The sequence below is a fragment of the Mobula hypostoma genome, chromosome 10 (assembly GCF_963921235.1).
Source record: "Mobula hypostoma chromosome 10, sMobHyp1.1, whole genome shotgun sequence".
Taxonomy (NCBI): domain Eukaryota; kingdom Metazoa; phylum Chordata; class Chondrichthyes; order Myliobatiformes; family Myliobatidae; genus Mobula; species Mobula hypostoma.
The window spans coordinates 105,485,420-105,508,928 of NC_086106.1; the positions used below are offsets into that span (position 1 = coordinate 105,485,420).

The 23,509-nt window shown below is 42.6% G+C and overlaps 1 protein-coding gene across 2 annotated transcripts; it reads left to right on the top strand.

Annotated features, from left to right (window-relative positions):
• Positions 1 to 14,370: 14,370 nt before the first annotated feature.
• gjb1a (gap junction protein beta 1a) lies at positions 14,371 to 20,378 on the top strand. Of its 2 annotated transcripts, none has more exons than XM_063060983.1 (2): positions 14,371 to 15,028; positions 19,844 to 20,378. In XM_063060983.1, the coding sequence occupies exons 1-2, from the start codon at positions 14,371 to 14,373 to the stop codon at positions 19,873 to 19,875; spliced, it is 690 nt and encodes a 229-aa protein (XP_062917053.1). In that variant the 3' UTR covers positions 19,876 to 20,378. The 2 variants fall into 2 exon arrangements, with proteins under 2 accessions (XP_062917053.1, XP_062917051.1); XM_063060981.1 differs by lacking the exon at positions 19,844 to 20,378 and adding an exon at positions 16,999 to 17,309 and having other exon boundaries at positions 14,371 to 15,024.
• Positions 20,379 to 23,509: the final 3,131 nt, after the last annotated feature.

Here is a 23,509-nt window from a genome sequence, read left to right on the forward strand (position 1 = left end):
ACAGTGGTGTCAATGGCACATTTACAGACCCTTGCAAGCATTAAGGCGGGTACAGCTAGAGGTCACCTGGATCAGCTTTATGAAATCCTGTTTGCAAATTCAAGACTGGCTAGACAAAGCAAAAATATCGCATTCATGTGGGTTCCAGCACATTCAGGTATTATGGGAAATGAAACCGCAGATAAGCTGGCAAAAGCAGCAACTAAAAAAGGATCTGTAGAGGTCAATATTAAACTATCAAAATCAGAGGGGAAGAGCATAGTGTGGAGAAGGATAAATCAACAGCGGCAGCAGCATTGGGATACAGCAATAAAAGGAAGACGTTTACATTCAATTCAGAACAGAGTAGATATGGGAAGAAGTAGGGGATTAAAGCGGAAGGAGCAAGTAATTATAAGTAGACTGAGAAATGGGCACAGCAACCTTAATGGCACTCTGGCCATCATAAATAAGCATCCAACAGATTTTTGCGATCTATGTCAGGAAACTGAAACAGGAGAGCATATCCTTATTTCATTTCAGAAATTTGCACAGGAAAGGTAACAAATGTTACAACAATTACGCAAAATAGGACTGGTAGAGAACAGTGTTAAAGGTTTATTGGAATGTGGGGAGAGTGATCAGGAGAGGAAATGGTTGTTTAGTTTTTTTAAGGGCGACGGGACTGGAAAGACGGCTTTAAAGTGAATGGACAATGAAGGACAATAAATCCTGAAGATGGCAGTAATGCAACAATGTGGATGCCAACTGCCGTAAAAACTCAAAGAAGAAAAAGGTGTTAGGTAAATTGAAGGGATTGAAGGCAGATAAATCCCCAGGGCCAGATGGTCTGCATCCTAGAGTGCTTAAGGAAGTAGCCCAAGAAATAGTGGATGCATTAGTGATAATTTTTCAAAACTCGTTAGATTCTGGACTAGTTCCTGAGGATTGGAGGGTGGCTAATGTAACACCACTTTTTAAAAAAAAGGAGGGAGAGAGAAACCAGGGAATTATAGACCGGTTAGCCTAACGTCGGTGGTGGGGAAACTGCTGGAGTCAGTTATCAAGGATGTGATAACAGCACATTTGGAAAGCGGTGAAATGATTGAACAAAGTCAGCATGGATTTGTGAAAGGAAAATCATGTCTGACGAATCTCATAGAATTTTTTGAGGATGTAACTAGTAGAGTGGATAGGGGAGAACCAGTGGATGTGGTATATTTGGATTTTCAAAAGGCTTTTGACAGGGTCCCACACAGGAGATTAGTGTGCAAACTTAAAGCACACGGTATTGGGGGTAAGGTATTGGTGTGGGTGGAGAATTGGTTAGCAGACAGGAAGCAAAGAGTGGGAATAAACGGGACCTTTTCAGAATGGCAGGCAGTGACTAGTGGGGTACCGCAAGGCTCAGTGCTGGGACCCCAGTTGTTTACAATATATATTAATGAGTTGGATGAGGGAATTAAATGCAGCATCTCCAAGTTTGCGGATGACACGAAGCTGGGTGGCAGTGTTAGCTGTGAGGAGGATGCTAAGAGGATGCAGGGTGACTTGGATAGGTTGGGTGAGTGGGCAAATTCATGGCAGATGCAATTTAATGTGGATAAATGTGAAGTTATCCACTTTGGTGGCAAAAATAGGAAAACAGATTTTTATCTGAATGGTGGCCGATTAGGAAAAGGGGAGGTGCAAGGAGACCTGGGTGTCATTATACACCAGTCATTGAAAGTGGGCATGCAGGTACAGCAGGCGGTGAAAAAGGCGAATGGTATGCTGGCATTTATAGCGAGAGGATTCGAGTACAGGAGCAGGGAGGTACTACTGCAGTTGTACAAGGCCTTGGTGAGACCACACCTGGAGTATTGTGAGCAGTTTTGGTCCCCTAATCTGAGGAAAGACATCCTTGCCATAGAGGGAGTACAAAGAAGGTTCACCAGATTGATTCCTGGGATGGCAGGACTTTCATATGAAGAAAGACTGGATGAACTGGGCTTGTACTCGTTGGAATTTAGAAGATTGAGGGGGGATCTGATTAAAACATATAAAATCCTAAAGGGATTGGACAGGCTAGATGCAGGAAGATTGTTCCCGATGTTGGGGAAGTCCAGAACAAGGGGACACAGTTTGAGGATAGAGGGGAAGCCTTTTAGGACCGAGATTAGGAAAAACTTTTTCACACAGAGAGTGGTGAATCTGTGGAATTCTCTGCCACAGGAAACAGTTGAGGCCAGTTCATTGGCTATATTTAAGAGGGAGTTAGATATGGCCCTTGTGGCTACGGGGGTCAGGGGGTATGGAGGGAAGGCTGGGGCGGGGTTCTGAGTTGGATGATCAGCCATGATCATAATAAATGGCGGTGCAGGCTCGAAGGGCCGAATGGCCTACTCCTGCACCTATTTTCTATGTTTCTATGTTATAAGAAGAAGAAGTACAGACGGTATTTCAGCTGTGTGTAACCATAGAGTCATGAATGTAGAGAGACTAGAGCAGTAGGCTAAGCACATATCCTGGAGGTGCATCCGTGATTGTCAGCGAGAAGGAAATGTTATTTCTGATCCACACTGACTACGGCCTCCTGATGAGGAAGTTAAGAATCAAGTTGCAGAGGAAGGTACAGAGGCCCATGTTTTGAAGCTTATTGATTGGTAGTGAGGGGATGGTGGTGTTGAATGCAGATCGGTAATCAATAAACAGCAGATTCTCATATGTTCTGCTGTTGTCTAGGTTCAGTACAGGTATCATTTAACTGTTTTCTGTAAATCTAATTGAGGGTTGGGGTATACTACATAGGTGGAACACTGGATCCTCCCAGTTATTTGTTACGATCAGGGAGGAGGTACCAGAGCCCGGACATCCACACACAATGTTTTAGGAATAGCTTCTTCCCACCGCCATAAAATTTTTGAATTTATGAACCCATGAACACTACTATTCCTCCTTTGCATGAATTATTTAATATCAAAACTTACTGCAATATTTTGTGTCTTGCACTGTACTGCTGCCAAATTTCACATGTCGGTGATAATGAACCTGGTTCTGATTCTGACCTTATGGACATTCTTGTGCATGGAGGTTCATAACATTTTCTAATCTAAATCCAGGCACACTGGTATCACAGCTTCTGCTTTTTGTAATGTATATAATTGACCTGGATGAAGGGTGCATATTTATGATTATTAAGCTTTTGATGATACAAAGTTACATAGCAAAATAAGATTTGAAGAGGACATAAGGAATGGAGATTGCAGATGTTTTATGAAGGTACTTCCAGTCATTGGAAGAGCTAACAGAGGAATCAAAATTAATAGTGGTAACAACTAGTGGGGTGTCCCAGGTGTCAGTGTTGGGACCTCTGTTATTCATTATTTATGTAAATAATTTGGATTTGGATTTCGTCAAGGCCACTCTGCTCCTGATCTCATCACTTCCTTGGTCCAAATATGGACCAAAGAGCTAAATACCATAGGTGAGGTGTGAGATTGATAGCCCTCGACATCAAAGGAGCATTTGATTGAGTATGGCATCAAGGTGCCCTAGCTAAAATGGAGTCAATGGGAATTAGGGGGAAATCCTCCACTGGTTGGTATCATACCTGGCACAAAGGAAGATGGTTGTGGTGGTTGGAGGTCAATCATCTCATCCTCAGGACATCACTGCAGGAGTTTCTCAGGGAGTGTCCTAGGACCAACCATCTTCAGCTGCTTCATCAATGACCTTCCTTCCGTCATAAGGTCAGAAGTGAGGATATTTGCAGATGACTGCACAATGTTCTGCACATCCCCGTGACTCCTCAGATAGTGAAGCAGTTCATACTCAAATGCAGCTGGACAATATCTAGGCTTGGGCTGACAAGTGGCATGTAACATTCGAGCCACGCAACAAGAGAGGCTCTAACCTTCGTCCCTTGATATCAGTGGCATCACCATCACTGAATCTCCTATTATCAATATCCTGGGAGTTACCATTGACAGGAAACTGAACTGTTCTAAGTCATATAAACACCGTGGCTACCAGAACAGGTCAAAGGCTAGGAATCCCGCAGTGTGTACCTCACCTCCTGACTCCCCAAAACCTGCCCACCATCTGCAAGGCTCAGCTCAGGAGTGTAATGGAACACTCACCACTCACCTGGGGCATAACTGCAGCTCCATCAACACTCAAGAAGCTCGACACTATCCAGTACAAGGCAGCCCACTTGATTGGTATCCCTTCCACAAGCATCCAATCCCTCCAGCATTGACAAACAGTTGCGGCACTGTAACTAGATGCAAGTCTACAAGATGCACTGTAACAACACACCAAAGTTCCTAAAGCAGCACCTGCCAGACCCACAGCCACTACCATCTAGAAGGACGAGAACAGCAGATACCTGGGAACACCACCACTTGGAAATCCCCTCCAAGTCACTCACCATCCTGACTTGGAAACATAGTGCCATTTCTTCATTGTCACTGGGTCCAAATCACAGAATTCCCTCCCTAACAGCACTATGAGTGTACCTACACCTCAGGGACTTGTTCAAGAGCAGCTCATCACCACCTTCTCAGGAATAGTCAGCACGGCTTTGTGAAAGGCAGGTCATGCCTTACGAGCCTGATTGAATTTTTTAAGGATGTGACTAAACACATTGATGAAAGAAGAGCAATAGATGTAGCGTATATGGATTTCAGCAAGGCGTTTGATAAGGTACCCCACACAAGGCTTATTGAGAAAGTATGGAGGCATGGCATCCAAGGGAACATTGCTTTGTGGATCCAGAACTGGCTTGCTCACAGAAAGCAAAGAGTGGTTGTAGACGGGTCATATTCTGCATGGAGGTTGGTCACCAGTGGTGGGCCTCAGAGATCTGTTCTGGGACCCCTTCTCTTCATGGTTTTTATAAATGACCTGGATGAGGAAATGGAGGAATGGGTTAGTAAATTTGCTGACGACACAAAGGTTGGGGGTGTTGTGGATAGTGCGGAGGGCCGTCAAAGGTTACAATGGGACATCATTAGGGTGCAAAACTGGGCTGAGAAGTGGCCGATGGAGTTCAACCCAGATAAGTGTGAGGTGGTTCATTTTGATAGGCCAAATACAATGGCAGAATATAGTATAAATGGTAAGACTCTTGGCAGTGTGGAGGATCAGAGGGATCTTGGGGACTGAGTCAATAGGACACTCAAAGCTGCAGCGCAGGTTGACTATATGGTTAAGAAGGTATATGGTGTACTGGCCTTCATCAACTGTGGGATTAAGTTCAAGAGCTGAGAGGTAATGTTGCAGCTATATAGAACCCTGGTCAGACCTCACTTGGAGTACTGTGCTCATTTCTGGTCACCTCACTACAGGAAGGATGTGGAAACTATAGACAGGGTGCAGAGGAGAGTTGCGAGGATGTTGCCTGGATTGGGGAGCATGCCTTGTTGAGAGTAGGTTGAGTGAATTTGGCCTGTTCCCCTTGGAGCGATGATGGATGAGAGGTGACCTGATAGAGGTGTATAAGATGATGAGAGGCATTGTTCATATGGATAGTCAGAGGTTTTTCCCCGGGGCTGAAAAGGCTAACACGAGAGGACGTAGCTTTAATGTGCTTGGAATTAGGTACAGAGGAGAAGGCAGGGGTAAGTTTTTTACGCAGAGAGTGGTGAGTGCGTGGAATGGGCTGCCAGTGACGGTGGTGGAGGCGGATACAATAGGGTCTTTTAAGTGGCTCCTAGATAGGTACATGGAGCTTAGAAAAATAGAGGGCTAAGGGTACTGAGGAAATTTCTAAAGTAAGAACATGTTCGGTACAGCATTGTGGGACAAAGGGCCTGTATTGTACTATAGGTTTTCTATGTCTCTCAATGGCAATTAGGGATGGGCAATAAATGCCAGCTTAGCTGGAAATGCCCACATCCTGTAAATTAATTTTTTTAAATGGATATGAATGAAAAGGGCATGATTAGCAAATTCGCTGATGATACTACATTAGTGGGTCTTGTTGATAGTGAAGCAGGTTGTAATGAATTATAAAGGCTATTCTGGCTTTTGCCCCCTTCATTTCCAGTCTTGATGAAGGGTCTTGGCCCAAAACGTCGCCTGTATATCCCCCTCCACAGATGATGTCTGACTTGCTGAGCTCCTTCAGCATTTTGTGGGTGTTGCTCACATTTCCAGCATTCTCATGCGGAGCAATCTGGAACGAGGGGTCACCATTTTAAAATTAAGAGTCACCCATTTAAGATAGAGATGAGACCATGTTTTCTCTCACAGAGAACCACAAGCCTTTGGAACTAACTTCCCTAAGTGTGGCACAGGCAGAACCTTTGAATATTTCTAAGGCATAAGTAGATGGCAAGCAAAGGGGTGTAGGATTTTTGTAGGTAGACACAAATGCAAAATCAAAGTTACAATTAGATTAGCCACTGTCTTCTTTAAATGGCATGGTAAACTTGTTCATTGGCACATTCAAATATGTCAAAATGGGATTCATCACTGAAAGTCTCGATGCTGAGAGCATAAAAGAATCTCCAATTATTGTCAAAGTTCAAAGTAAGTTTATTAACAAGTGCATATATATCACCATATACTACCCCGAGATTTGTTTTCTTGCAGGCATTTACAGGAAAATAAAGAACTACATCAGAATGTATCTTAAAAACTACAAAAAAACAAAGACTGACAAACAACCAATGTGCAATAGAAGGTAAATTGGTCAAATAATGGAAAAAGTAAATATATAATACTGAGTTATAGAGTGCTTGAAAGTGAACCTATACAGGAATTGCTTTTAGCTGACACATTAGGAAAAATCAATTAATTGGACAGTTGTATTTTGTCAAAATGTATAAAGTCTTCAATCAACACTGTTGTCCATATTTCACTGAATGAATCATTTTCAGAATTACATCCAGGGCCATTTTCGTTTTGTTCACTCAGCACCCTTTGCCCTCTCACATTGCTTCTCCTCTCTCCTCCCTTTCTCAGGTCCCTCCCATCTCCCTGCTCATCATGTACATGTAGACTGGGTGAACCAAATTGGTAAAGGTGCTGAGGAAGAGGATTTCTTGGAATGTATGCGGGATGGTTTTTTGAACCAACATGTCGAGGAACCGACTAGAGAGCAGGCTATTCTGGACTGGGTTTTGAGCAATGAGGAAGGGTTAATTAGCGATCTTGTCGTGAGAGGCCCCTTGGGTAAGAGTGACCATAATATGGTGGAATTCTTCATTAACATGGAGAGTGACGTAGTTAATTCAGAAACAAAGGTTCTGAACTTAAAGAGGGGTAACTTTGAAGGTATGAGACATGAATTAGCTAAGATAGACTGGCAAATGACACTTCAAGGATTGACGGTGGATATGCAATGGCAGGCATTTAAAGGTTGCATGGATGAACTACAACAATTGTTCATCCCAGTTTGGCAAAAGAATAAATCAAGGAAGGTAGTGCACCCGTGGCTGACAAGAGAAATTAGGGATAGTATCAATTCCAAAGAAGTAGCATACAAATTAGCCAGAGAAAGTGGCTCACCTGAGGACTGGGAGAAATTCAGAGTTCAGCAGAGGAGGACAAAGGGCTTAATTAGGAAGGGGAAAAAAGATTATGAGAGAAAACTGGCAGAGAACATAAAAACGGACTGTAAAAGCTTTTATAGATATGTAAAAAGGAAAAGACTGATAAAGACAAATGTAGGTCCCCTGCAAACAGAAACAGGTGAATTGATTATGGGGAGCAAGGACATGGCAGACCAATTGAATAATTACTTTGGTTCTGTCTTCACTAAGGAGGACATAAATAATCTTCCAGAAATAGTAAGGGACAGAGGGTCCAGTGAGATGGAGGAACTGAACGAAATACATGTTAGTAGGGAAGTGGTGTTAGGTAAATTGAAGGGATTGAAGGCAGATAAATCCCCAGGGCCAGATGGTCTGCATCCCAGAGTGCTTAAGGAAGTGGCCCAAGAAATAGTGGATGCATTAGTGATAATTTTTCAAAACTCGTTAGATTCTGGACTAGTTCCTGAGGATTGGAGGGTGGCTAATGTAACCCCACTTTTTAAAAAAGGAGGGAGAGAGAAACCGGGGAATTATAGGCCGGTTAGCCTAACGTCGGTGGTGGGGAAACTGCTGGAGTCAGTTATCAAGGATGTGATAACAGCACATTTGGAAAGCGGTGAAATGATCGGACAAAGTCAGCATGGATTTGTGAAAGGAAAATCATGTCTGACGAATCTCATAGAATTTTTTGAGGATGTAACTAGTAGAGTGGATAGGGGAGAACCAGTGGATGTGGTATATTTGGATTTTCAAAAGGCTTTTGCCAAGGTCCCACATAGGAGATTAGTGTGCAAACTTAAAGCACACGGTATTGGGGGTAAGGTATTGGTGTGGGTGGAGAATTGGTTAGCAGACAGGAAGCAAAGAGTGGGAATAAACGGGACCTTTTCAGAATGGCAGGCGGTGACTAGTGGGGTACCGCAAGGCTCAGTGCTGGGACCCCAGTTGTTTACAATATATATTAATGACTTGGATGAGGGAATTAAATGCAGCATCTCCAAGTTTGCGGATGACACGAAGCTGGGTGGCAGTGTTAGCAGTGAGGAGGATGCTAAGAGGATGCAGGGTGACTTGGATAGGTTGGGTGAGTGGGCAAACTCATGGCAGATGCAATTTAATGTGGATAAATGTGAAGTTATCCACTTTGGTGGCAAAAATAGGAAAACAGATTATTATCTGAATGGTGGCCGATTAGGAAAAGGGGAGGTGCAACGAGACCTGGGTGTCATTATACACCAGTCATTGAAAGTGGGCATGCAGGTACAGCAGGCGGTGAAAAAGGCGAACGGTATGCTGGCATTTATAGCGAGAGGATTCGAGTACAGGAGCAGGGAGGTACTACTGCAGTTGTACAAGGCCTTGGTGAGACCACACCTGGAGTATTGTGTGCAGTTTTGGTCCCCTAATCTGAGGAAAGACATCTTTGCCATAGAGGGAGTACAAAGAAGGTTCACCAGATTGATTCCTGGGATGGCAGGTCTTTCATATGAAGAAAGACTGGATGAACTGGGCTTGTACTCGTTGGAATTTAGAAGATTGAGGGGGGATCTGATTGAAACGTATAAGATCCTAAAGGGATTGGACAGGCTAGATGCAGGAAGATTGTTCCCGATGTTGGGGAGGTCTAGAACGAGGGGTCACAGTTTGAGGATAGAGGGGAAGCCTTTTAGGACCGAGGTTAGGAAAAACTTCTTCACACAGAGAGTGGTGAATCTGTGGAATTCTCTGCCACAGCAAACTGTTGAGGCCAGTTCATTAGCTATGTTTAAAAGGAAGTTAGATATGGCCCTTGTGGCTACAGGGGTCAGGGGGTATGGAGGGAAGGCTGGGTTCTGAGTTGGATGATCAGCCATGATCATAATAAATGGCGGTGCAGGCTCGAAGGGCCGAATGGCCTACTCCTGCACCTATTTTCTATGTTTCTATGTTTCTATGTTTCATCATTCTCCAAATTCACCATACTTCTCCAACTCTCCCAACCTCAGCCCCACCCTCCGTCCTATTGGTTTTCTTTACCAGCAGCAGGAGCTGCCCAAGCCTGACAGGAGAATTCTGTCCTTGATCTCATTCCTCACCTCAGCATGGGAGTAAACTGTTGAATCCCAACAGCTCTAAAATTAAGCAGTGAGAAACTAAAATCCCAGAATTTACTGTATCACCCAGCATCAATAAACCATCCTTTCCAGGAAATTACAGGACAAATCCCCAAAAACTGCTCTGGATCTTTTCATTGCTAACTGTTGATGGGACATCAACTGTCTCGACTTCATCACTCCTCTCTCCCATTCCAACCTCACTCTGTCCGAATGCACCGCTCTCCACTCTCTCACACTAATCCTAACCTCACCATCAAACCTGCAGATAAGGGGGGTGCTGGAGTCATCTGGTGGACTGACCTCTACCTTGCTGAGGCCTGACGACAGCTGTCAGACACCTCTTCTTACTTAACCATCGAACGGGATCCCACTAAGGAGAACCAGGCCATTGTCTCCCACACCATCAACTCTGGGGATCTCCCATCCACTGCCACCAACCTCATAGACCCCTCACCCCGCACCTCCTGTTTCTACCTCCAACCCAAGACCCACAAACCAGCCTGTCAGGTCGACCCATTGTCTCAGCTTGCTCCTGCCCCACTGAACTTATATCTGCATACCTCAACTCTGTTTTATCCCCACTGCTTCAATCCCTTCCTACCTACATCTGTGACACTTCACACGCTCTTGATCTTTTCATGATTTCAAGACCCCTGCCCTCAATCATCTTATTTTCACTGTGAATGTCCAGTCCCTATACACCTCCATCCCCCACCAGGAAGGCCTCAAAGCTCTCTGTTCTTTTCTGGACACCAGAACCAACCAGTTCCCCTCCACCAGCACTCTCCTCCATCTGGCAGAACTTGTTCTCACTCTCAATAATTTTTCCTTTGGCTCATCCCACTTCCTTCACACAAAACAAGTAGCCATAGCACTCGCATGGGTCCCAGCCATGCCTGCCTTTTTGTCGGCTACGTGGAACAGTCCATGTTCCAAGCCTACACTGGTATCACACCCCAACTTTTCCTATGCTGCATCGATGACTGCATTAGTGTTGCTTCCTGCACCCACGTAGAGCTCATCGACTTCATCAACTTTGCCTCCAATTTTCACCCTGCCCTTAAATTTACCTGGTCCGTGTCTGACATTTCCCTCCCCTTTCAATCTATTTCTGGAGACAGCCTATCTATTATAAACCCACTAACCCTCACAGCTAGCTGGTCTGTACCTCTTCCCACCCTGTTAATTGTAAAAACACCACCTCCTTCTCTCAATTCCTCCGTCTTTGCTGCACCTGCTCTCAGGGTGATGCTTTCCATTCCAGAATGAAGGAGGTATCCTCTTTCTTCAAAGAAAGGGGCTTCCCTCCCTCCACCACCAATGCTTCCCTCAACCGCATCTCTTTCATTTCATCCACATCTGCCATCTCCCCATCCCCCTGCCACCCCACCAGGGACAGGGTTTCTCTTGTTCTCACCTGCCACCCCTCCAGTCTCCATGTCCAGCACATAATTCTCCATTACTTCCACCATCTCCAACAAGATCCCACCACCAAGCATATCTTCCCCTCCGACCCCCCACCCCCATCCCACTTTCTGCTTTCCACAGGGATCGCTCCCTACATTCGTCCCTTCCCAATGATCTCCCTCCTGGCATATCCTTGCAAGCAGAACAAGTGCTACACCTGCCCCTACATCTCCTCCCTCAGGAACATTCAGGACCCTAAACAGTCCTTCCAGGTGAGGCAAAACTTTGCCTGTAAGTTTGTTGGGGTCGTCTACTGTATCCGGTGCTCCTGGTGTGGCCTCCTGTGTAGCGGTGAGACCTGACATAGATTGGAAGACACCGCTTCACAGGCACCTACACTCCGTCCGCTAGAAAAGGCCGGATCTCTCAGTAGCCACCTATTTTAATTCCGCTTCCCATTTCCATTCCAATATGTCAGTCCATGGCCTCCTCTACGGTCATGGGCAAACTCAGGTTGGAAGAACAACGCCTTATATTCCGTCTGGGTAGCCTCCAACCTAATGGCATGAACACTAATTTTTCAAACTTCCAGTAATGCCCCCACTTCACCATTTCCTTTTCCCTCTCTCACCTTATCTCCTTACCTGCCCATCATCTCCCTCTGGTGCTCCTCTATCTTTTCTTTCTGTCCTCTCCTATCTCTTTCACCCCGTATCTCTTTCACCAACTTCCCAGCTCTTTACTTCATCCCTCCCACCTCCCAGTTTCACCTATCACCATGGGTTTCTTCCACCCCTCCCCCCCCACCTTCTTATGCTGACACCTCATCGTGTTTTTCTCCAGTCCTGATGAAGGATCGCGATCTGAAACGTCAACTGTACACTTTTCCATAGGTGCTGCCTTCTGCTGAGTTCCTCCAGCATTTTGTGTGTGTTGCATGGATTTCCAGCATCTGCAGATTCTCTTGTTTGTACATAACCTCTACATGGTTTGCCGTGAAGTTAGCTTTGAAAATCTATGATTAAAAAAATCACTTTATATTTCCATTTTATGATCACCTTTCAGTAATTATACTTGAAGGTTATTGATTTTGAGCATTAGAGGAAGACAATAAAACTAAGTGATATTGCTCATCAATAATCTAATGGAATTACTTTATCTCACACATTAGGAATAATCAATTAATTAGACAGTTATCACCAGGACAATTTTGTCAGGATGTAAAATCTCTTCATTTCACACTGTTGTTTGATGCACATCGCTGTCCAATATTGACTGTTTTACCTCTTTTTAGCTGATATTGTTCACTTGCATGAGATGAGGAACTGCTGCGTGCTTGTTCTTGCAGAAACTTGGCTCCAGGACAACATCCCTGCACCATCAATCTACAGGACATAACACTCAGGGACTTGGGCTATATTATTATTTATTTTTGTAACTGTATGTTTTTCTGCTATCATAGTTATATGTGCTGTGTGTGACTGTTAGTATTGTGTTTCGCACCTTGACCCCACAGCAGTGGTTCCCAACTGTTTCAATGCCATGAACCAATATCATTAAGCAAGGAGTCTATGGACCCCAGGTTGGGAACTCCTGCCCCAGAGAAACACTGTTTTGATTTCCTCTTCCTTCCACCTTCCAAAAAAATCCAAGCCTAATCACTTGCTAACTAGAACATATGCTTCACTTTTTTCCTCTCCAAGAAATGTTGTCAACGCAGCAATTAAAAGTCTTATCAAAGTCACAAATGCCACCCTACATGATTATAACCATGGAAAGCTACCCCTCTTCATCCCCTTTACACCCTAACTTTCCACTAATTCCTCTCTATTTTTCAAATAAGATGTAGGCTTCCTCTATTTCTCTTTCAGATGCTTTGCCTTGGTAACATCATCCAGAAACACAATGTCACTGATGATATCACCCTTACCATCTCTGCCAGTACTTCAGTTGTTATTTGTCCTGTTGGTCCCCGCATTCAATCTTGGATGTATAGATATTTCTTCAACTTACTGATGAGAAAAGCAAAACTATTACCACCCCACAACCACAAACTGACTACATTCCTTGGCCTCTTTCTATCGATATTCCACTGACTTCGAGGTGTTTCTGATCATACCTGCTCTATTCGGCAGGCACTTCTTAATATTTCAGTAACAATATCCATTTATACCACTCTATCAGCTCATCTTTAAACGTAATTTCTTTCCTTACTGGTCTCCCATTCTGTACCCTTGAGAAACTTGTACTTATCAAAGATTCTCATGTCTATATCCTAACTCACACATGCTTCTTTCACCCATCAGGCTGAGCCAGTTAGTCTACACTGGTTTTCATCCCAGCAAAATCTGTATTCTGGATTTCTCAAAGTGTTTTAAGTATGGTCTTGACACTTGCAAAATTTCTATTTCCTTATGATCCTTGGGTTCGTTCTGACGTGAATTACTCTTCTGGATATCCTACCTTCAGCTGCCTTGACAGAATTCCCTCTCTAAAAGATACTACTACACATTCTCAAGACACCATTGGTCCCGTGCCTTAATTAATATCTCTTTTTTGAATTACTGGCATTTTTTATTTGCTAATGCCACAGAGAAGTACCTTGGAATATGTTCACTTTGTTGAGAATGTCAAATAAATGCAACTTGCTTTCGACTTTTAACTGGGGCAACGGTTGATTTCACTTCTAATACATTATGAACCATTGAGACCAGTGTGGTACCCTGTTATCATTACTAGCAAATTCAGCATACAGATGAAACAGCTTGTTCGGGGAACTCCAAGGGCCAAAAGAAGAACACACATTCCCCTTTTTATTTTAATGCACAAATGCCAAAATTGCACTGACCTGAAGCATTTTGATTAATATATCTTACAATTGAATAAAGCTACAAAATATTCAAGATGTTCTTAAACTTACCCACATCATTTCATTCATTACCAACGCTGAAGAAACGTTTGCGTTATTATTGTTTTTGCTGGCCTGTAGAAATTTCCATAAATTAAAATAAAATTAAAATATTAATGATTAAATGAAACAATAAGGAAAAATTGTTTCATTCTCAGGTTCTTTTCACTCAAAGTATATCCATGTATGGAAGGGGATAGCATGGATTAATACAATGGATAATAGGCACATGCTGCGTTTGTGACTACACAGATTCCTTTATCTAGTGTAGGTGGAGATGAAGGAGTCGGAATTGAATACTGTTTTGTTAGCGCAATAAAAAGAATCGTTGTATGCAAATTGAATATGTAGAACGCCCAGACCATATGATCACCATTTACAAAAGGGGTCGGGTTGGTGCTGACACGGAGGAATTGGCAACTTAATTTATTATTTTCCTTTCCTGAACTGAGGGGAGATGAACTGGCCAGTTTTCTACACTGTCCTGGTAGGGGTGAACAAGCACTCGACGGGCATCGGGCGGATCTGGCTGTCTGTTCTCTTCATTTTCCGGATCATGGTGCTGGTCGTGGCCGCAGAGAGCGTCTGGGGCGATGAAAAGACCGGCTTCACGTGCAACACTCAGCAGCCGGGTTGCAACAGTGTCTGCTACGATCAGTTCTTCCCAATCTCCCACATCAGGCTTTGGGCCCTGCAGCTGATATTGGTCTCCACTCCCGCCCTACTAGTGGCCATGCACGTTGCCCACAAGCACCATGTGGAAAAAAAGATCTTCCGGGTCAAGCAGCTGGCTGGAGAAGTTGGGGACATGGACATTGAGAAAGTGACTAAGCGCAGAATGCACATCACTGGGTCTCTCTGGTGGACCTACGTCATCAGTATCATCTTCAGGGTGATTTTCGAAGTCGCCTTCTTGTACATCTTCTATCTAATCTACCCGGGCTTCAGGATGATCCGCTTGGTCAAGTGCGACGCCTTCCCTTGCCCCAATACGGTGGACTGTTTTGTGTCCAGACCCACCGAAAAGACCATCTTCACCATCTTCATGCTGGCGGTGTCGGGCGTTTGCGTGCTTCTGAATATAGCAGAGGTGGGCTACTTGATCATCAAGGCTTGTGTGAGACTGTGTCAAAACAAAGAAAGGAGATCCAGTAGAAGCGCATTTTACGGGCGTAAGTTTCCACAATCCAGACAGAATGAAATTCGTGAGTTGCTGTCAAATCATGATGCTGCCTTTCTGAAAAACAATAAAATGAACGCTGTTCGCAAAAGTTCTAATAAAGACTCTTGTAGAACCGCTTGAACTTAAAAATACCTGCTGCCTTGCTAAAGGAACTATTTTTATTAACGTAAACCCCTCGCCCCACTCCTACGACTGTGTTAATATCTCTAACGTGTTTGAATGCATCTTTTCCACCTATTCCTTCAGAAAGTGATTGAACCTTGACTTTCAAACGCCTTGCTGAAATTGTGGCCATTGTAGTACTGGCCATTGTAGTAGCAATTGCCTTAAGACGCGTAGTGTTTGGCCCCTATGTTAGAATTATTTATGAAATATATATTTTCCTTATTTTTACAGCAATCTTTTAATTGCCGTTTCTGGCCACGCGCTTCATCAGTTGAATAGATTTTGAGTTTGTTAGTGGATGACTTGCGTTTAAATATTATTCTTTAAAAGGAGAACGGATTGTGCTAAACAAAGCGTGTCTATGCTGAAGGGTCTGGTGTCACCTGTGTCACGTCACTGTTCGCTTGCTGCCTCGCCCGGGTACCTTTAAGGTAGCTACGACTGTGGTTACCATTAGATACCACAGAGTAGGTGTTGTGCATGAGTGCACAGGACACCTGCCTTTTTGGTCAACAGGTAACCCTTGTAATTTCTTGATTGTTTAACATTACTTCAGCAGCAAGATTGCCGTTAACCCTGAAACTACAACACAAACACAATCCTTTCCGTCAGAATATTCGTCACTCTTCCGCGAGATCAGGGGTTCCCAACGGTTTTTATGCCATGGACCCCATACCATTAACCGAGAGGTTCGCGGACACCAGGTTGGGAACTCCTGTGCGAGATTTATCTGGAGAAATTCCTAAATACATAATGGATGAACAGACTGGAGGACATTGTAGTCAGTGTGGATGTTGTCTAACTATGACGGTTAGGTTGGAAATGCCAAGAGATGCAAGGCACCTGCCATTTAACTGCACTAAAACGTATGTGGCTTCATACCAAGCAGTTGTTAGCTTCTGTTGATAATCACACAACATAAGGCCTGCACCGTTGATTCCTGTGAACAAATATTGGAGTTGATAGTTGTTAACACCACACAAGCATTGCATATATTTATTGTTGATTTGATCAATGCTAAATTGGTGTTACATCCTATTGCTCTGCAATGTGAAATCCACAATGTAATGAGAAAACGTTAGAAATACTCAGCAGATCAGGCAGCATGTAAAGAGAAACCAAGTTAACATTTCAGGATAATGATGGCCCCTTAGAGCTGCTGATTATTTCCAGCATTTCTACTGTTTTAAGGTATGTCCTATAAGAGTTGAGATAAGTTAGAAATGCAGAAGGCCTAGGGGAGCAGTTTTGGAGCATTGAGTCCAATCATCTGAAGATTTGATCACCAGGAAACTCCTGCTGAGAGGATTGTGGAAGAACAAAGATATCCTGAGAAGGTTGTATGATGGTTAGGGCTTCAGATATACAAGCATAGAGTTATGGGGGGTGTTACTGCCACTGATGGATTTATAAAGAAGAATAAAGAACATTGACGCATTGCTGAACACATACTGTTGGGTGAACAAATGCTGAATTTAGCTGAGTTTAAGATTATGGTGGATGAAGATAGGAAGACAGTAGGAGTAAATGTCAAATTTAGAGTTTAAAAAGAAGAGCCTAAGGATTTAAGGAACAAACAAATTGAGGCAGTGGCAGGAATGGGATTGCCACAGCAATGGAAGTTCAAAATTTTCCAAAGAAATAGAATTGTGGTTATAAACTCACCTCAAGGTCACATTGAACACCATTGTTACTCAGCTCCAGATATTGACCAGTGGAAAGAGCAAGGTTCTGAAGGCTGTCCATAAATGCCTGTCCAATGATTACCCAGTTGATTTAGTCAGAGTCATTTCACTAATGAAAGTCAGATCTAACACTCAACCACACTCATACTCCCTAGTGCAGCTCTGTGGAGAGAGAAATTTGTAGTAAAGTCATCTTTATCCCTTTAGCATCACAATAATTAAGAAATAAAAGTAAAAATAACCATTTTGGCTCCAAGTGCTTACAGCGCCATTCAGTAGGATCAAGCATGATCTTCCTTCACGTACTTTTCCGTACAACCCTCATCAGCCTTCATACCTTGTCTCCTAGCATCTGGTCTGAAAAAGTATCTCACTAGGAGCTGGGCGCTACTTATTTCATTTTGGATTTGGCCTGTGATACATGTAAATCCTGAAGGGAGGGAAAGAGGAAAAATCATCAACGTATAACCCAGTCCACTGCCATCCACACATTTGCAATTAAGGAAAAATAATATTCATAGCTCATAAATATGACTTGTTTATTCCCCTATTCATTCTCTCATTAGAATATTTATTCACAGCAAAGGAGAATTGGAATTAAGGAAGATGGGAGAAAATAATAATGACTTGAAGGCACTGTTTCATATTTGATTGAGTCTCATTGTATAATGTGATGGGTGTGTTAGTAGTGCTCTTTGGACTTACCTACTGTTTAAGAAATACTTGTTCTTATTTAGAAATACTTATTCAAATTAACTTTACTAAGAGGAAAGTATTGACCAACAAATGTGTTGCCTGCACATAAAGATAGTATTTCTGTAAATCCTAGTGGAAGTGGTTCTTAAGACTTGTTCCGGTGCTTGAGAGGTAAGAGTATCACCTGGGTTCAGAAAAGATCAAGAAAATCCAAGGTTTGGTGGTGCATTATGTACCAGGTCTATTGATCTAGCTTGTTGTTGGGAGGGCTAATGTTTGCTGTTACTGACTTACATAGGGAAATGTCACTTTTAGCTACATTGAGAATAAGATCAGACTATTACTAATACCACACGGAGTTAAATAGCTTGCTAGTCAGTGCTTATCAAGGATCATGCATGATGAATATTAAATTGGGGTAAAGTATTTGGGATGATATTAAGTCTGATTCTGATTCTGATTCCGAATCATGAGGGATAAAATCCCAACAAGAAGCTAAACCTTCACAAGAAGTACTAAGAGAAAAGGGGCCTGTAAATTATTTACATTCATTAATATATTTCATACAGACATACAAACATGCAAATTTGGAACAGGAGTAGGTCACCCAGCCACTTGAGTTGGTTTTCTGCATTCAATTATACCATGACTGATCTGTTTGTAAATTCAATTCTGCATTCCCCCCTGACCTTAGTAATATTTCATCTCTTTGCTTTTCTGGCTGACATACAAACAAATCATAGACTCAGATTCCACCTCTTTTTAAGCGGGAGTGTTCCAAAGGCTCTGCCCATTTGAGAGGAATTTATTTTACTTCATTTGGTTTCAATCCCTTATTTGAGAACAGTGATGACTAAATTGTCCCACAAGAGAAAACAGGCTCTCCTCATTCTCTTAGGGCCCCAGATGATTAAGTCAGTTTCTTCTCTGTGTTTTAGATTCTAGCAGATACAGCCCCAGCTTGCCTAACCCCTTTCCTCATCAGACAGCCCACTTTTTCAAGTATTAATTTATTGAACTTCTCTGAATTGTCTTCAATGCAGCCAGGGTCTCATATCCCTTTTTCTCAGTTTCTTCACCTCTGTTGCTTCTGTTCTCAAGATGAGGCTTTCCAGTTTCTGTAGTGTACATCTGAAATGTCCTGTGACTTCTACTGTATCCTACTCAACCCCAGAGAGAACAGAAATAGAGTTCCCCTGGACCCCACTTGGAGTACTGTGCTCAGTTCTGGTCGCCTCACTACAGGAAGGATGTGGAAACCATAGAAAGGATGCAGAGGAGATTTACAAGGATGTTGCCTGGATTGGGGAGCATGCCTTATGAGAATAGGTTGAGTGAACTTGGCCTTTTCTCCTTGGAGCGACGGAGGATAAGAGGTGACCTGATAGAGGTGTACAAGATGATGAGAGGCATTGATTGTGTGGATAGTCAGAGGCTTTTTCCCAGGGCTGAAATGACTAGCACAAGAGGGCATAGTTTTAAGGTGCTTGGAAGAAGGTTCAGAGGTGATGTCTGGGGTAATTTTTTTATGCAGGGAGTGGTGAGTGCATGGAATGGACTGCCAGCGGCAGTGGTGGAGGTGGAAACGACAGGGTGTAAGTGACTCCTGGATAGGTACATGGAACTTAGAAAAATAGAGGGCTATGGGTAACCCTAGGTAGTTCTAATGTAAGGACATGTTTCGCACAGCTTTGTGGGCCAAAGGGCCTGTATTGTGCTGTAGGTTTTCTATGTTTTATAGTCCTCACCTTTCACCCTACCTGTGTCTGAATTCTTCTTCATCATTTCCACCAGTAACAAAAGGACCCTACCACGACTCACATCTTCCCCCTCACCTCTGCTCTCCCTGCCCCCCCCCACCCATTTCTGCTTTCTATATGGACCATTCCCTCATAGAAACCTGAGAGGCAACTTTTTCACCCAAGGGGGTGGTCCATATATGGAATGAGTCTCCAGAGGAACTGGTTGAAGCAGGTACATTAACAGCATTTAGAAGACACCTTGATGGGTACATCAATATGAAAGATTTAGAGGGATATAGGCCAACCGTGGGCACTTAAGTTGGCATGAACCATTCGGGCCTGTTTCTGTGCTCTACGACTCTCTGGTTATCTACCACCCACCCCTCCCCATTCCCTGACACTTTTCTCCTGCAACAGCAGGAGAAGCAACACCTGTCCCTGTACCTCCTCTTTCACCAGCATCCAGGCACCGAAACAGCACCTCCAGGTGAGGCGAACCTCCAACCTCGTTCGTCACTCAGTATTCTCAGTGTTACCTCATCTACATCAGTGAAGCCAAGCTCAGACTAAGCCAACCGTTTAGTAGTGTAATTGTGCTCAGTCTGCATTAGCCACCTTCGGCTCCCAGTTGCCATTTCAACTCCCTTTCCTGTTTGTATTCTGACCTGTTTACCCTTGGCCTTCTCCACAGCCTGAGTAGGGCCACACATAAACCAGAAGAATAACACCTCCTATTCCATCGAGGTAGTTTCGCAACCCTTAAGCCACAACCCCTTTCCAATCCCACTCCACAAAAATCAATTACCAACTTTTGTTCCTCTCCCCTGCCAGATTCCATGTGCCTGTCTTCGCCAAACTTTACCTACTGTGTCTCCTTTCCCCTCCCCCAGCTGGTTCTATCTGCCCATCATCCCTCCCTTCTCTGGTTTCACATATCACCTTCCTTACTTATCAGATCCCAGCAGCAGCAGCCTTTCGTCTCTACCTCCACCAACCCCCACCCCCACCACCACCAACTTGGCAGCTGTTCCTCTCTCTCCTTATCTGTTTCTATTACCCATCACCAACCAACTACTGTCTCCTGACAAAGGGTCTCGGCCCGAAACGTCGACTGTACCTCTTCCTAGAGATGCTGCCTGGCCTGCTGCGTTCACCAGCAACTTTGATGTGTGTTGCTGTCTCCTGACTCCACCCCATTGCCCATCATTCCCTGTCCACTTTCACCTAGTTCCACCCTCAGCCACCAGAGCCCAGACTTCCATTTCACCTTTTTCATTTTGACTTTCTCCCCCACACACTCAGTCCTAATGGCAGATCTCAGCCTGAAATGTCCTCTATCACTTTGTCTCCCAAATCCTGCCTAAGCTTTTCAGTTCCTCTAGCAATTTGCTATTGCTTCCAGTTCATTAACTTCCTTTGTGAAATAAGGAGAACAATATTGTTCACACTGTTTCAGATAGAATCACACCAATGCTCAAAAAATCTAAAGCGCAAGTTCCACGGTTTTACAACCCTTACAAAATGCTCTACAGCTGACAAAATACTTTGGAAGTGTAGTCACTACTAAACTGCATGAAGGAGCTTGCAACTCAGGGAAAAATATTTCCATTTTCTCGCTAGCCTCCAAAATGAATGAGGTCTATAGATGAAAGCAACCTAATATTGCTCATCTACTTAATGTAGGGACAGAGAGAAGGACCTAGTTAATCTACATCCAAATACTGATGAACTGGAAACTAGAAAGCTGAAAGTTCAAAGTTCAAAATAAACTTATTGTCAAAGTATATGTATGTCACATATACAACTCTAAGATTCTTTATCTTGGAGCATATTCAGTAAATTCTTAGCAGAATAATTACCAAAATAGAATTATTGAACAGCCATACCAACTTGGAGATTCAACCAGTGTACAAAAGAGAACAAACTGAGCAACTACAAAAAGAAAGAAATAATAATAATAATAATAAATCAAAAAGCAGTAAATATTGAGAACATGAGATGAAGAGTTCCTGAACGTGAGATCATAGGTTGTGGGAAAATTTCAATGATGGGGCAAGTGAAGTTGAGTGAAGTTTTCCCCTTTGGTTCAAGAGTCTGATGGTTGAGGGGTAATAACTATTCCTGAACCTGGTGGTGGGAGTCCTAAGGCTCCTGTATCTTCTTTCTAATGGCAGCAGCGAGAAGGGAGCATGTCGTGGGTGGTGCTTCCCTAATGATGGATTCTACTTTCCCGTAACAATGTTTCATGTAGATGTGCTCAATGGTCTTTGCCCATGATGGGCCATATACATTACTTTTTGTAGGTTTTTCTGTTGAAGAACATTGGTGTTTCCATACCAGGCTGTAATGGAGTCAATATACTCCACACCATACATCTATAAAAGTTCATAAGAGTTTTAGAACATGCATTTCTAGAGGGTTAGACAGAAGAGTTGTAAGAAATGTAGAGAGAGGGAGGCAAGGTGAGCCGTCAAAACAAAGGTAAGATCAGGAGGATGTTAGCAACATTCCTACTCATTTTTTTTCAGTATCTGTGCAGACCAACCATTGCCCTGAGCCTGAAAACTGTGCAGCACTTTAAATGTTTTTGTTTGTAATATGTGTCAGCTTTCAGCAGTCGACAGTGTGTTAACAATGAGCTACCAATGTAAATATGTTGAAACTGTTTCAAAGTAAAGGCTGTGGTATGTTTATTGGACAGAAAAGTTATGGAATATGTTCATTAATACATAATTGCAGTGTATTTCACAATTACATATTTTAACAGATTTCAAAATTATATTAACATTTTATAAAAGTCATGCTGCACAGCAGTAGGCTGCATCTGAACAGCTTAGCGGGAACAGTAGAGATGAGAGAACAAAAGTGAGAATAGTATGCTGTCGATCCAAAGTTAGAAAGTATCAGACATATTCTGAAAGTGTATGACAAAGTATCTTAATACTGAAGATTCCAGAAATTTGAGAAATTCCTATTCTAACAGAAATTGAAGGAAGAAAGAAATTAAATTTTATAAGTATGTATTTTGGGAGTGTTTGACAAACATGCAGTATGAAAAGAAAGTGCTGTGTTTGAAGAAAAGCTCATGAATATATACGGGGCTAGCAAAAAAGCAATATTAATGAAGGGCTAAATTATATCATTCCCTTCATCTTCCTTTGAAAAAGGTAGATCTGGTAAGATTTGAACATCCCCTTAAGTTGAACTCCAAAACTTATAGCCGAATTGTGCATAATCAGTTAAACTGATAAATACATTCTAAGTAAAGTTATAGATAAATTCTAAATTAAAAGATTGATTCTCTTGTTTCATTTATTTTCCAGAAGTATAGCACACCTACATTTTGTAGAATTATTGAATTGTTATAGCACAGAAAGAGGCTACTTAAACCATCAAGCCTTCCAGTCCTCTGTAGGACAATCCAGTTAAAAAATAATACAAGATTGTTTTCTTGCTTATATTTTATTACTTACAGAAAATAACAATGATGCAATGTATGGAAGATACATGTAAATAGTCTAAATATTTTATCATATAATTATTAAGATAGGTTGATTGGTTTTAGAAATAGAACAGTAACCTCATTGCTGGAGTAAGGAATTTCATTCTGAGTCTGAGAAGAAGGCATTAGTTTTCAACTGACTTGATTAACCCAAAAGGTAAGAGTTCCAATTGTTAATGACGATAATAAATAATTATGTATCAGTTTAATGGTCACAAGTATTGTCCAAACATTTAATCTGTGCAAGAACTGGCATAATTTTCTCTAGCCTACTTAACACTCAAGTGTACATTCATGAATTTTGCTAAAATGAAAGCACAGTAAGTAATTTCCAGCAAAATGCAACTTGCATTTTCAAGATGATTTTGTTTATCGCAATGGTGCATTAACAAAACCTTGAGTAACAATAACAAAGATTAATAGATGAATGTTAGCTGTATTATTCAAGATCCCGGATTGTTTTTTGTCATTCTTCAATACACAAGTGTAAAGGAGAACAAAATGATTGTTACCTCAACATTGTTTGTGTGTTGCCCAGGTGGAAATTGGCTCTTTCAAAGCATTCTGATAATGATAAGCACAAGAGATTCTGCAGATACAGGAAATCCAGAGCAACATACACA

Excerpts from the sequence above, each read along its gene's own strand:
- gjb1a (XM_063060981.1), top strand. The coding sequence starts at position 14,371 with ATGAACTGGCCAGTTTTCTACACTGTCCTGGTAGGGGTGAACAAGCAC. Across the intron at positions 15,025-16,998 it reads TGGGCTACTTGATCATCAAG|GCTGTCCATAAATGCCTGTC; the intron begins GCTTGTGTGAGA and ends AAGGTTCTGAAG.